This window comes from Emydura macquarii, unplaced genomic scaffold, assembly GCF_026122565.2.
Source record: "Emydura macquarii macquarii isolate MOO-44397 ecotype Brisbane River unplaced genomic scaffold, CSIRO-AGI_Emac_v2 contig_3692, whole genome shotgun sequence".
Taxonomy (NCBI): domain Eukaryota; kingdom Metazoa; phylum Chordata; order Testudines; family Chelidae; genus Emydura; species Emydura macquarii.
The window spans coordinates 8,575,923-8,590,125 of NW_027133829.1; the positions used below are offsets into that span (position 1 = coordinate 8,575,923).

A 14,203-nucleotide genomic window follows, 5' to 3' on the forward strand; every position below is an offset into this window, starting at 1 on the left:
CATAAGCGTGGCCATCCTGGGTCAGACCAATGGTCCATTTAGTCCAGTATTCTGTCTTCTGACAGTGGCCAATGCCATACACTTCATAGGGAATGAATGAAATAGGGCAATTTATCATGTATCCATCCCATCACCCAGTCCCAGCTTCTGGCAGTCAGCAGCTTAGGGACATCCAGAGCATGGGGTTGTCTCCTTGACCATCTTGGCTAATCGCCATTGATGGACCTATCCTCCATGAACTTATCTAATTCTTTTTTGAGCCCTGCAATGCTATTGGCCATCAAAACATCCCCTAGCAACAAGTCCACAGGGTGAGTTGTGTGAAGTACTTCCTTATATTTGTTTTAAACCTGCTGCCTATTAATTTCTCTGGGTGACCACTGATTCTTGTGTTATGTGAAGGAGTAAACAGCACTTCCTTATTCACCTTCTCCACACCAGTCATGATTTTATAGACCTCTAGCATATCTCCCCTTCGTCTTCTCTTTACTAAGCAGAAATGTCTGTCTTTTTAATCTATCATAAGGAAACTATTCCCTACCCTTCATCATTTTTGTTGCCCTTCTCTGTACTTTTTCCAATTCCAATATATTTTTTTTGAGATGGGGCAACCAGATCTGCACGCAGTATTCAAGGTCTGCGTGTACCCTGGATTTAATAGAATGGCATTATGCTATTTTCTGTCTTATTATCTATCCCTTTCCTAATGGTTCCCAACATTGTTCGCTTTTTTGACTGCCATTGCACATTGAGCAGCTGTTTTCAGAGAACTATCCACACGGACTCCAAGATCTTTCTTGAGTGGTAAGAGCTAATTTAGATTCCATCATTTTGTCTGTATCAGTGGGATTGTAATTTTTCAGTGTGCGTTACTCTGCACTTATCAATGCTGCCCTTCATCTGCCATTTTATTGCCCAGCCACCCAGTTTTATGAGATCCCCTTGTAACTTTTTAAAGTCAGCTTTGGACTTAACTATCCTGAGTAATTTAGTATCATCCGCAAACTTTGCCACTACATTTGTCTACCCCTTTTTACAGATCATTTATGAATATGTTTTACAGCACAGGTCCCAGTGTGGATCCTTGGGGGGCCCCACTATTTATTTCTCTGACTTGTGAAAACTGACTATTTATTCCTACTCTTTGTTTCCTATCTTTTAACCAGTTACTGATCCAGGAGAGGACCTTCCCTCTTTTCTCATGACAGCTTATGTTGCTTAAGAGCCTTTGGACCGTACCCAGATTCGGAAGGGAACAATGAGAGATCCTGCTGGTGGACTGTTCTCCACTAAATGGAAGAGGTCGCATTTTCTTTCATGAAGGTTGTGACATTTGGAATTAGGCTCCTCAAGCTGTACACCACTTTGGCTGGAGAAGCACAAAAGAACCAGCGGCTCCCAGCTGCTATAATTGACTTCTAAAGATGCATTTCCTTCTTATGGAGTGAAGTGGATTTAAAAAGGGGACACATGGAGGTTTTGCTTAGAGCTCGTTGGAACACGTCCAAGACAAATATTAATTAACAAAAGGACTGGCAGTAACTAATTGGCTCAGGAACCGAAAGATCACAACTTCCTTGGTAGCTGGCAATGGGGGTGTCTGGAGATACGTTTCTGTGTGTTGCGATATAGCAATTGCCTCTTTTGATGAAAAGTGTTCTCCAAGAGTCACCACTTGCATGGAACACTTTGGAGTCTGCAGGACAGTCCGGGGGATAGGGTGTTAAGACTGGGATTTAGGAGATGTGGGATTGATTCCCCACCCTTGCCATAGACCTCCTGTGTGACCTAGGGCCAGTCACTCCCTCTGTGCCTCAGCACCCCAGCTGTACAATGGGAGTAACAGCACTGCCCTACCTCAGAAAGAGGTTGTCAGGATACAGCCATTAAAGATTGTGAAGGGCTCCAGCCCTACGTGGAAGGAAGCCAAAAGTAGCTTGGAATAGGATTGCCTATCTAAGCATGAAAGTGTTAAAATGGGGATCGGTTATTTTTCAGCACGTAACACTTGGTTTCTTCACTCAGTTTAATAACCTGTTAGACAGCTGCTGAGGCAGCCTCCTTTCTAATTTCTGTCCAACACCAGCCACGTTTGTTACCAGTTGCTCATAAGCATCGGATCGGGTTTAATTGGATGACTGTAGGCTTTAGGAGGAATCATTCGGGCAGGTTGTTGTGTTAAATTGCTGGCAGCACAAAGGCACTGGAGACAAATCTTTAAAGACACCAACGCAGGTGAAACGTGAGAACATTCGTAGCCATGCTGGGAAGAGTGAGGAGGTAGAAAAAGAGGAGAGAGCTTATTGCATTTAATGATGGGGAGTCACCAAGTGCTCCAATTGGACAGGAAAGCAGAACGGAGGGCAGCTGTTTCTACCAGTTATAAAACAAATCAGCCTTTAAATAACTAGATCCAAAATCGTCCACACGTTAAAAGTCTGCTGTACAGCAGGGCAAGATGGAAAGCTCTTGGAAATGGTTTACTTTCCACCTTAGTTTGGTCCTGGACAACCCAGCCGGCTGCTGGTGCTGTCAGGGAACACACCATTTATGGACACCGGCAGCCCATTACTGTGCATCTCTCCCCTCAGCACTGCGCACACAGAGCCTGCACCATGATTCGAGTCTCTCTGCTTTGGGAGTTAGCTCTCAGCCAGAGAACTCTTGGACTCTACGTACTCCAGCGCCGCTACTTTCACAGCCTGGATGGTTTCCGACGTGCCATATTTCTTCTCGTAATCCAGGTAGCGTTTGAAGAAAAACTTCATCCTCTTTGCTGCCAGGCTCAGGTGAATGACTCGCTCGAAAATGTGCCTGCAAGGAACCAAAAACCCATTCAGAGCATGGATCAGGCACTGGGCCCGGAAGCCTAATATCCTGCCTCTGAACAATGGGCAAGACAGCTCACACTGCAGTGGAAGGCAAAGGAAAGGCAGTACATGCACATTCCCTGTTGTGGAGTGCAGGGTCTGAGCCCTGTGAATCAGCACATAACCCCCTTCCTCTTTGCTGGCAGAGCTACCACTGGTAATGGCCAAATTATACAGCTACTCCTATAAAATCCAGGCACAGTGTTCGACTGAGCTCAGTGAATGGCCCCAGGTTGGCTACCCCTTGTGGAAAGCAGCATTTTCTTTCACTAGCTCCAAGCTTAATGCCAGTGAGTAGCCCCCTTTTGCACCCTGCGTAGGCTTGGCTGAATTCAATTTTTTTAAAATCATTTTGACTGATAATATCCATGATTGTTTTAAAGCATTTTCCCCTTATTTTTATCTATTTAAATGTTCAGAGTTGTGGGAAATGATGGGGGGAGTCAGACAATAACTGTTTAATGACAGTAGATGTTAAGATTTAAAAAGTTAAAGCTTTATAATGGTTAAAGCACAAATTGTCAACATCATGTCAAAATATATGAAGTAATTAGCCTTAAATCAACCTCTAAGAAGTTCTCACGCAGCATTGTTCTTACTTTGCCTCACTGTAAATTTCAGTGATGACGGATGGAATTATTTCCCCCTCCGTTTGTGTGTGTGTGAGGTGAAATTGTGTTTCACTGATACTGACCTATAAACATCTAATCCTCCCAAGTCTAACCACGGCACAGTGTAAAACAGAGGGGCTGACCCAGCTTTCGCTATCCCTTTTCATACAAAGGGACAATCTCACATCCTTGCTGAGGGGAGACTCAGCCTGGGGGCTGGGAGATAAACACGCTCTCCTGTGAGTGACATGCATCAGTGCAGAAAGAGCAGCAGCATTAAATAAAGAGGTTAACTAGGCTCTTGCCCCTCAGCGGGTGGCCGCTCTTGCTCTCTGACTCAGACAGGCAGAGTCAATACCGGAGAAGGCAATCCAAGCAGGGAATAAAAGAATTCAAGAGCCACCTAAAAGAACTTCCCCACCTGTAGCGTCAATCTTGCTGGGGTCCCTGGGACTTGGATCAGATTTTCTAGTTTTTTGGACTCTGTATTGCTGTGAAAGCTCCTTCCAAGTCAGGAAGGCCTCTGAAGGTCTCCTCCTTTCCAACGAAGAAAAGCCCAGACCCATTGGCCCTCCCCATGTAACATGGATTCTCTGTTGCTCTGGGATTCTCCATACGGCCCAGTACTGCAGGGTATCCATGCTCTCTGCAGGGAAGGGGGGTTTTAAGCCTTGTACCTTTGCCCCTCCCAGCATTGCCAGCACTCACCGTACTTCCTTCTGGCTGCCATGTTTGATCATCATGTCTATGTAGATGGACCAGATGTCCGTGCGTTTTGGGTAGCTGCTGAGCGTGCTCTCAAAAATGGCCTTGGCATGTTCGGGGTCCCCAAAGTGGAACTCCAGCTGAGCAAACTTTGCAATCACGTCCACATCTACAACAAGAAGAGACAGGTCAGGCCGCTGCACAAGCCAGCAGGGAAGCCTTCCCCGCTCCAGCCTCGCCTCCCTCAACCAGACACATGCAAGAGGCTGGCCCAGTGCCCAGGACAACGCTGTCTACAGCCAACCCTTTAGTCTCTGCTCAGAAAGAGGTTTTTGGCTGGGGTGTGGATCTGCATCCCCAGAATTGATTGCATCTCACTTCCCATCTCAGTATTTTATTCAGTTCTCTCCTGCAGAGGCTGTCTTCGGCATGGGTCTCTCGGATTTCAATCCTCCAAGGCTCCCTGGAACCACGATTCAAATCCCAGCAGGGCCAACTCAGCCCTTCCCCCTTTGTAAGCAGAACTCACATGCAGGGCAGATGACTTTGGGTGGGGGTTTTCAGCGGAGACCTTAATAAACAAGGTCCTCTGCTCTATGTGAGCAGATCCCATGGCCCAGTGTGTTCCAGGAGGGTTGGCTTTAGCATCCTGGCCAAAGTCTCCCCTCCCCATTGCTGCCGGGCAGGGAGCCGTGCACCAGGAGATTGCAGACCTATTTGCTTCTTCCCAGCGGTTACCACGGCAGGATACCAAAGATCAACCAAGCCACCTGAGAAGCAGGGACCCAGTGAATGGGGAAGGATGACACAGATCCTGGAGTGGGTGAGACGCAAGCCCTGGGACCCTCACGTTCTTTGTCTGGCAGGCCCTTGAGAGCACGTTCCAGAAGCCTGTGCGTGGCCTCGATCTGGCCCCGTTTCAGCAGGAAGGTGGCATATTTCAACCACACGGATTTCTCCTGGCGGAAACGCTTCAGCATGGTGTTGTACAGGTCATCAGCTTGCTGCAAAGATACAAGAGAGGGAGGAGAGGTCAGCCTAACACAGGGTTGGATCACTCAGCCTCCCACGAGAGCCTTGCACTTCTGGGGAGCTTTCCAGCCATCGACGCTCAGGCCTGGGCTACACGGAAACGTTAGGTCAACACAGCCACATCTGTCACGGGTGTGAAAAATCCACCCCCTCCTGAGCGCCACCGCTACCCCGACCCAACCCCCAGTGCAGACACAAAGCTACAGCAGCAGCAGAATTTTTCTATCCACACAGCTGCCGTTGCTCGGTTGCTTCGTGTTCTTTCCCTGATGGGAAAACCCCTTGCATGGGTGTAATCTGCATCTAGGCTTTCCGGGTTATGCCGGCACAGCTGGGGTGACCTAGCTCTGCCGGGATCGTCGCCAGCCCCTTTCACAGAGGCGGGTGAGTATCATCAGCTCCACCCGTTTTAAAGCACAGATGGACAAACTGGAGTTCAGAGCAGTGGAGTGACTTGCCCGAGTTCACAACACAACTCACGGCCAAGTGAAGAACAGAGCCCAGGTCTCCCAACACCCAGGCCTGTGCCGGGCCCAGCTGACCCACGCTGCCTGCCCACAAGGATGGATTTTTACTATCTGTGGCTTCTGACCACGTAGGAAACAGTATCCCTGGAGCAGAGAGTTAATGTACTGGGGCCTTCCCCTTCTGCACACTGGGAATGAGACAGAGGTTTGGAGTTTAAGTGACAGTGTGTTTGATGTTTCCCCTCCTGGTCTGTAGGGCGCGTTTGGCAATGCCTATCTATCACTGCTAAGCCAACCCAGGTCCAGGAGCAGTTGCGAGGTCATGGCACAGTTGTGTGGGATGCTCGCCTAGCACCTGCACTAGATCTGGCTCCACTCAGCGTGGCTGGTCTCTCCCCCTTCCAGGAGCACCAAATTCAGAGTGCCTGGAGGAAACCAAGTCTCGGTAAGCGACAGAGCATCCTATTATGCAACAGAAGGAGCAGATTAACAGGCAGGTGCTACGTGGGGAAGACCCATGTAAGAAATAAACTGATGACATGTCCCCTGGCTGCTCCCAACAGCTCGTGCAGGCCTGCACCATAACTCTCCAACTGGAGGGCAGTCAGATATACCCAGCTGGGGGGCAAATCTGAATCTGGTCTAACTGGTTCAGCCAGTCTTTTTTTTTTTTTTTTTTTTTTAAGAAAAAAAAAAAAAAGTGTCTCCTGCCCTGGTGGGTGAGCAGCAAAGATTCTGCTCCTCAGCACAGTAGGGGTCCAGGCACCCACCTTGTATTTCTCAGAGCTGGCATAGATGTCGGCCAGCTGCTGGAAGACTTTCAGCGGCTCGTTGTATTGAACGGCCCTCTCAAAGACCTTCATCAGTGTCTCCTCCGTGCCATACATGTTCTCTAGGTTCAGCAGAGCTACCCACACGTTCAGCTTCTCCTGCTCCTCCCTTAAAGCAAAACAGGACAAGAACTTTGTCAAAACACTTTACAAACAGCAGCTGACCCCCAACACACCTGTAAGGTTGCCTATCCCAGCACCACTGAAATGCAGCTCTCTCTGGGGTGGAGCGTGGTAGCCATTTTATGGTGCCCAGTAATGCCAAAGTGTAGGACAGGAAGCAGGACAGAATTGTGTAGCCAAATGAAACTGCCTGGTAAATTTAAAAGAGGCAGAATGTATTTACTCATGTTGAAACAAATCCACAGTACCAGGGCTAACACCCCCACATCTCGTGAGAAGAGTTTTAGGTCTCATCTAAAAGAGAACCACAGCCAGCACGGCCCCACGTTGGGACATTGGCTCAGTTCTGATGCAGAGGAGAAACTGGCACCCATGGTTCACCAATTCCTCTTTCTGCAGCACACACGATCCCTTAGTTCTCTAATCCCAGCAATGGCCAGGCTGAGCTCTGCTTAGCTCTGAGATGGATTTGGATCACAGCATACAGCGGGCTGGCTGCAGAGCAAGGAACTGCCACTGCAGCAGTACATCCCAGGTCTTCATTCGAACAAGGCAGGCTGAGAACTGCAGCCCTGGAGTGCAATGGGGCTGCTGCAGCAGCACTGTCTATTCCCCACCCAGGTTGCTGGCGTCCCTACGTTCGATTACCAGAGGCAGATCTGATGCCGTGCTGGATAATGGCGACAACTGCCTGTGCAGATCAAGCTGCGGGCCCCCCTCCAGGTGGCACGAGCAGGGGGGACAGCGCTTTACCTGAAGGAAATGGTTTTGAGAGCCCTTTCCGCCACAGCTCTGGCCTTCTCGATCTCCGTGGCTTGGAGGTGGAAGGCCATGTACTGCAGCCACAGGATGGAGCTGCTGGGATTGCTAAGGACCAGGCGGTCAAAGTCGTCCGCCGTCTGGGGCTGCCGACCGGGGTCCATCAGGGCGGCTTCGATCTTGGAGAGTTCCTTCTCCTCCCGCCGCTTCTCCTGCTCCTTCTCCTTCTTCGTTTGCTTCTTCCTCTGAAGCAGGCAAGGGAAGGGGTGAGAACAAGAGACAGGGTCACTTTGGAATACTTCAGGCGCCATTTAGCGCCGCAAGGGAATGGGGGCGCAAGATGTTCAGACACTGGTATTCCCAGCACAGGGCATCCTGAGGGGCTTCTATTCGACAGACTGGCACAGTTTTTTAGAGGAGGGAAATGGGGGGGAAGGAGTTTTAGAACCCCACCCAGAGGCTGCGCCTCAGAAGAGCAGACACGCACGGGGGAAGGGATACTCGTTTCCCTTAATAAAACACACCCAGGGACTGAGCTAATTCACGAACTTTGCACCCCTGCCTGCAGAGTTCACACTTTAGCTGCACTCACAAGCGATTTCATGCTCATTTTTTCCCACAGCACAAAACCCGTGATTGCTGGTGACCAGCGCTATTGCCTCCGCGAAGATTTCTACTCTGGAGAGGCCAGGGATTGGAAGGACAAGGGCGTGACAGGTCAAGGCTGAGGTGCACCAGCAGAACACCAGGGGATGGGGGGTGGGTCAGGATTGGGGTTGACGTGCACGGGTTGGTCTGTGAGAAGGAAACTCCGCTCACACAGCACCTGCCTGCACAATCCCTCAAAGAGCATCGCCATCCCCTTGGTTTGGAGACGATTACATTTCTCCACACACGTTAAAAGAACACAGGAAGGTCTGACTGGTGAAGACAGTCCCTTGGGTTAACGCAGCCTTTGCCATCGGACTCAAGGCTTAGTGCATTACAGATACAAAGACAGCAAGTGACACGGCAGCAAGCTACAGCAGCTCCCAGGCACGTCTAGGATACTGTACCATGGACAGGGCGTCATCCTCTTCCTCGCTGTCTGAGCTCTCCTCTTCCCGATTCGATCCTGGCAGCTCAAGCACATTGAAACCCTCATCCCAAGTGAAGCCACTAGAAACCTGCAGCCTTGGGGCCTCCACACGTTTCGTCTCCTGCTCGAAGGGGGACAACAGAAGATACCACTTGTTTTACAGTCAAGTCTTCTATCGGGAGCAGGTACAACTGCTGCCTGCACCGTGCCTCGTTCCAGCCTGTATACTGTCCACTAAAACGACACCCGAAACTGCCCACCACCGCCAGCCTTGTCAGTGACTTAGCCATAACAACCTGGGACCGTGGAGGCCTAAGCGGTCAGAAAAACTGGCGTACTGAAGAATTTTAAAATTGATCTGGAGCAATGAGAATAATCGTTCACGTTTATAAAGAAACTTTCATCCTAATCCTCCCCCCGCAGATGATGTTTTATAGAGATAGCCATCACTTCATCCACTAATGCAATGCAGGCACCTCTGGGGTGGAGCATGACGGCTGTTCGGCAGCACAGCAGAGTAGAATAGGAAATAAACACAGTGTCTCTAGTTGTAACTGCAGTCAGTCCCCAGACTGGATTTGGCCAGGCCAGTGCAGCCAGCAGCTCTGTTCTTGTGGGACATGACAAAATATCCAAGTGGCCAGAAAAGCGAGAGAGACTAGGTGAATCACCCACATCTCTTTGATTTCCCTTCCCAGCACTAGCCAGCACAAATTTTGTTCCAACCAGACCAAATCACCTGTCACCTTTATTAACCCAACTTAAAACTCCCGGCACCACCCCGCGGTGAGGGCTTTTTCTGGGAATAGCGGAAAGTTACTAGACTCCAGCTCTGGATTTCAGAGCTCCGGTTACAGTACACGGAGCCGCCTCCCTACAGGCTGAACGCCTAAAGAACCACGTGCCGGCCGCTTGTTGAGGCAGGTCCCTTTACGCACAGGGAGGAGGAGCGGCTCTCTTATCAGTGCGCAGAGAGAGATCCCGCGACCACGCACAGAGCAGGTCAAAGCCAAAGCTCTGACAAAGCCTGTGGAGACGTCTCAACGGGCCTGAAAGCCACATACCCCGTAGCGGTTTACCCCAGACCCCCATCTCAGTCACCCTCAGGCAGTCCTCTCCCACTCACCCCCAACACCCCATTGCTCATCCATGTTCTCCTCTTTAAGGCTCTTCTTCTGTATCCCCTCACCTTGGATTTCCTTTTCTTCTTCTCCTCCTCGTCTTCCTCCTCCTCCTCCTCCTCCCGGCAATAGACCTCAACACCACTGTCATCCTCGTCAGTCAGACGAGCTCGCTTTTTCCTTGGCTTCACCTCCTGCAAGGAAGGCGGGGGAAGGGTGAGCCATTGGAAAGAGGCCTTGGAAACCAGTCGGCACCACCTTCCCCGATCCCAGAGACACAATGTACGACAGGAGTCGCAAGAGAAAAGTCATGAGCGTGTCAGGCCTCAATTCACGGGGCAGACGATCAAGCCGATTACGGGCCGAATTCTGGCAGTTGCCGTGCAGAGGTGCACCTCAGAAAACAGAAAATACAAGGAGAACATGGGGGGGGGGGGGGGAGAGGAGCAGTGATTTTCTTCCCCAAACACACACACACACACACTTGTGGGTGGTGGCGGGGGCAGGTGTGGGGGGGGATGGTGGTGTCCTATAGAGGTGTGCTTGTGTGTAAGCCCCGCCCTGCCCCCAGTGTGGCACTCCACTCCCCTCTAGTGGTGGCTGGGCCACATAGCGGTTGATGAGCCTGCCACAGCCTTGACTATCAGAGCTGGATCCTTTAGGCTGTTGAGGATGAAGCTTTAAGTTCCAGAGGTCTCAGGTTCAAGCCCTCTTTGTTAGCAGTTGTTCAGACAAAGTCATGAGGCTGCTGCTGCAATTCGTGCAGCCTGGCCCGGGCTGCTGCCTGACACAGGAGACTTATGGACCATCATTATTGTTTTCTCTTCTGTAAAAACTTCATGTTGGTTTCCATTAAAGTGATCACCCACGACGTCCCACTTCGAGGGTGAAGCAGGACAGAAGCGAGGGGAATGTATTTCTGCCCCTCACCCCAGCCCCGCTCAGCGCAACACCGCACCCCCCACCTGGGGGACAACCTCCCTGCGTGCACATACCTGTTCACCTTCCGAATCTCCCCTCTTCCGTTTCGCCTTCAGCTTCTTGAACTCCTCTCTCTTCTCCTTCCCCTCGTCTGAATCGCAGCGGGGCAGACCTAACGACTCAGGCAGGACGCTTGGCTTCCCGGTGTCCTCGGGGAGGAGAGAGAGCTCAACGAGGCTTTCTTTCTTATTTACACTGCAGCATGTTGCCAAGGGGAAGAGAACAGAAAACCAGGCATATTCCAACGGCTGTGACTGCCAGAGCTGTAGCAACACAGGACTGGGAGGGACCTCCAGGGTCACTGAGTTCAGTCCCCTGCTACTGCAGGCAACCATGTGTAACAGGGCCCATCTCCACCCCCATCCTCCTCCCTGCAGAAATCACATGGACTCCACTGGATGTGCGCTCAGGGATGCTTTATTTCCATTCCCCTTCACGAATATAACCACAGTCCCCTGTTCTCCCGCCTGTTTACAATATTTGCTGACCCTCTCAGCAGGACTGGAGGGGAACAGAAATCTCCCTACTCTGAGGTCCCTGTCTGACGGGACACAGCTAGCCCTGTTCCTCCCTCTATCTCCCCTGCACTTCCTTCCTGGGCCTCCTTTATCAGCCCTGAGCTGACAGGACCAACTGTTTAGCCCCCCCCCCAGTCTGATCAGATGACAACCCCCAATCAGCGTCTCCTGGGGTCCTAATGAACAGCGAGGTGCTCAGAGTGCAGGCTCACCTCTTTGCCCCCTGCACTCGGTCACGCCCCATCATATAATCCGGTTCATAAACTAAAACCAATTCGGTTGTTTGCTCCCTTTACTCCTATGGGGAGGCTGCTCCGCCACCTCACTCCTCTGATGGTTAGGGACTGGCTTCTAATTTCCAGCCTACAGATATCCACAGCCAGTTTATCCCCATTTCTTCTTGTGCCAGCCTCGTCCTTTAGTCTCAATAGCTCTTCTCCCTCCCTGGCGTTTAACCCCCCGCTCCCCTCCAGGTGTATTTGTAGAGAGCCATCAGAGCCCCTCTCAGCCTTCACTTCACCAGGCTGGTCTGGGTAGTGAGTTAGAGCTCACCAAGCCGGGGTGTAAATCTACAGTGAACCAGCCTGCTGCACGCTAACTGTCCATGCAGACGCTGCTACCATGCACTAAAAGTTCCCTAGTACACACTGATCTACCCCCGTCCCAGCTTGCCTTGTATTAACTCGCCACCCAGACGAGCCCTTAGGCTGAACAAACCAAGCTCTTGTAGTCTCCTCTAGTAAGACAAGCTCTTCATCTCCTCGGTCATCCCAGCAGCCCTTCTCTGCATCTTCCCAGTTTGCCCAGGAATGTGTCATCTTTTCCTCTGCCCCTCCTCATTGTTCCCTCAATCTGCCAATTCACTGCCCCACTTGGCCGGCCTCCCACCTACCTGAGAACCTTGGCCGTGAGGAGCTTCCCTTCAGGCATGTACTGCTCATACAGGGATTGTTTCGATACGAAGAAAGGGGCAACATTGTGCAACTGGATTCGGCCCACAACTGAGCTGGACAAACTGAGAAGAAAGAGTCAGAATCCCACAGGTGAAATCACAGATCTACAGCTCTACCTTAAAGCTATATTACGGGGCCTGATTCATGTCACCAAACCACCGTAACTCCTGGAAGCCTCCACTCTGGAGAGACAAAGGACCAGAAGAGCAGGGAGTGCAGCAGGTCTGCATTGAAGAACACTGGCAAAGCCAGAAGGGCAGGACTGGAACAGCAGGGGATGCTGCAGGTCGGGATTGTGGGACACTGGCAAAGCACCTGCCTGCCATATGAGCAGCTCCATACTCGACAGTATGACATTATACCATCAGAGACACTGCGCAACCTTGAATTCTAGAGCTGTAAACACAAAACAAGCAAGCACACATAGACCGACGGTCTACACGGCCCACTGTTCTTCTCTAGCCACCTGCTACTCACCCGAAGAACACGCCTGACTGCTTGACAGATCTGACGTAGCCTCTGACCAGCTGGCCTTCCTGCACATCCTCAGCACATGCAATTTCAGCATCTTCCACTCTGTTTTTGCTCTTTGGATTTGTCCTGGAAGAAACAAGGGGAAGAAGGAAAAGTCTTGCTGCAGCTGAATATTCCATACTCTACTGCTGGTCCTGAAAAATCAACCCCAACTGCTGGAGACTGGACAGCAATGACCCCTTTATGGCGTGTGAAGGGCCAAGAACATCTTTATTTCTCCTCCTGTTTATTTAAGTGCAGTCTGCATCTTCTTCCAACGACAGAATGGACACAGCATTATCCAGCGATCCATGTCACTGTCACAAAGATGCCTGGATAGCTCCTTGGCATGGTATAATTTTGAGGTAGTGCCGGAAGAAAGGGGCACAGGCACTTGAGTGAGGTTGTATGAAAATTTGGGGGTTCAAAGAGGCTCAAAGGGGCTTTAACCCAGGCTCCCATCACGTGCATTCGTGTGTCCAGCAACCTGATCTTGGGACACCGTTGGGTACGTCGAGGTCATCATTTGTGTTTGCAATGCACTAAGGGCACAAAGTGAGACGTGACTGAAAAAGAATCAAGCCCTTCATCTGCCATTTCTTCTAAAGAGTAAAACACCGGCCTGTATATGTTTACGCTGCCAATTCAGCAATAGGAAACCTTTTTAAAAAAAAACAAGGTAGGCATACATTTAAGTTCACTGGAGGAAACGTAAATACACAGAACACACATACAAATGCAGCTGCATGGACAGAGCTGGAGGAGCAGAGAAACTCAATCAAGCCTAAAACGATCATAAATAAAATGGGAGAATGTCTATATTCAGAACCAGGCATCCTCATGTTCTCCGGTACGCAAGAAATCCTCTATGCAGAACGAACAATAAGTGTCCAAAGCTATCTTCATCCCTTACAAAGTCCGGGCTATTAGGCTAATTATGTAATTTGAAACATACGCATTGGTCTGTCCTAGTAAATGTGTGTTTCAGGGCGGATAAAAAACTAAACACCGAATTTCACTACACTTTACTACTCTGAAGAGATCTACAGTCCAATGTGAAGGTACCTACCTGGATTGACGGAGAGAAACGTCTATTTTGTTGTCTTCAGTGGAAAGGACACAACATCTGGAGGTGTGGGAGGGGAAGAAAATGGGAAACGTTTCAACTGATTAAAAAAACCGCACACCGTGGAAGCAGAGAAATCCTTCATACAGCAGCACTGAATGTAGATGGTGCACGAAGAACCCAGTGCTCTGAAGCACACTTGCAATCTACCACAAACCAACGATTCAGGAGATCAGCTGAGGAGGTTTTGTGAAAGAAATTTACCTACCACTACCACTGAATCTGAGCATCTCCCAGTCTTGGAGGTTCACAAGCCCCCCCAGCAAGGAAGGGAAGTTGTGTTAGAGGTGGGGCACTTACTCACACAGAGACCATGGCCCGGATTTTTAAAGTTATTTAAGTGTGGCTGTGTCTGACTGAGTAAGGAGCCTAAGTCTCATTTTCAAAAGGGTTTTAGACATTTAGGAGCCCAGATCCCATTGACTGTCAATGGGATTTTGGCTCCTAAGTTGCTTACATTCCTTTGGCAAATGAGAGAGGCTCCTAAATCAGTTAGACCTTGCAACACTGAACACA

General features: G+C 50.2%; 1 protein-coding gene across 1 annotated transcript in view; it reads right to left on the reverse strand.

Moving 5' to 3' along the window:
- Positions 1-2,294: 2,294 nt before the first annotated feature.
- PDCD11 (programmed cell death 11) overlaps positions 2,295-14,203 on the reverse strand; it is a 43,781-nt gene continuing 31,872 nt past the window's right edge. The window contains exons 26-36 of the mRNA XM_067537132.1: positions 13,631-13,687; positions 12,526-12,648; positions 11,988-12,110; positions 10,592-10,772; positions 9,665-9,790; positions 8,453-8,596; positions 7,392-7,642; positions 6,456-6,624; positions 5,037-5,190; positions 4,190-4,355; positions 2,295-2,814 (exon numbers count right to left, since the gene is read on the reverse strand). Of these exons, the coding sequence (XP_067393233.1) occupies positions 2,643-2,814; positions 4,190-4,355; positions 5,037-5,190; positions 6,456-6,624; positions 7,392-7,642; positions 8,453-8,596; positions 9,665-9,790; positions 10,592-10,772; positions 11,988-12,110; positions 12,526-12,648; positions 13,631-13,687 (1,666 nt within the window). The 3' untranslated portion in view covers positions 2,295-2,642. The remainder of the gene's footprint in view (positions 2,815-4,189; positions 4,356-5,036; positions 5,191-6,455; positions 6,625-7,391; positions 7,643-8,452; positions 8,597-9,664; positions 9,791-10,591; positions 10,773-11,987; positions 12,111-12,525; positions 12,649-13,630; positions 13,688-14,203) is intronic.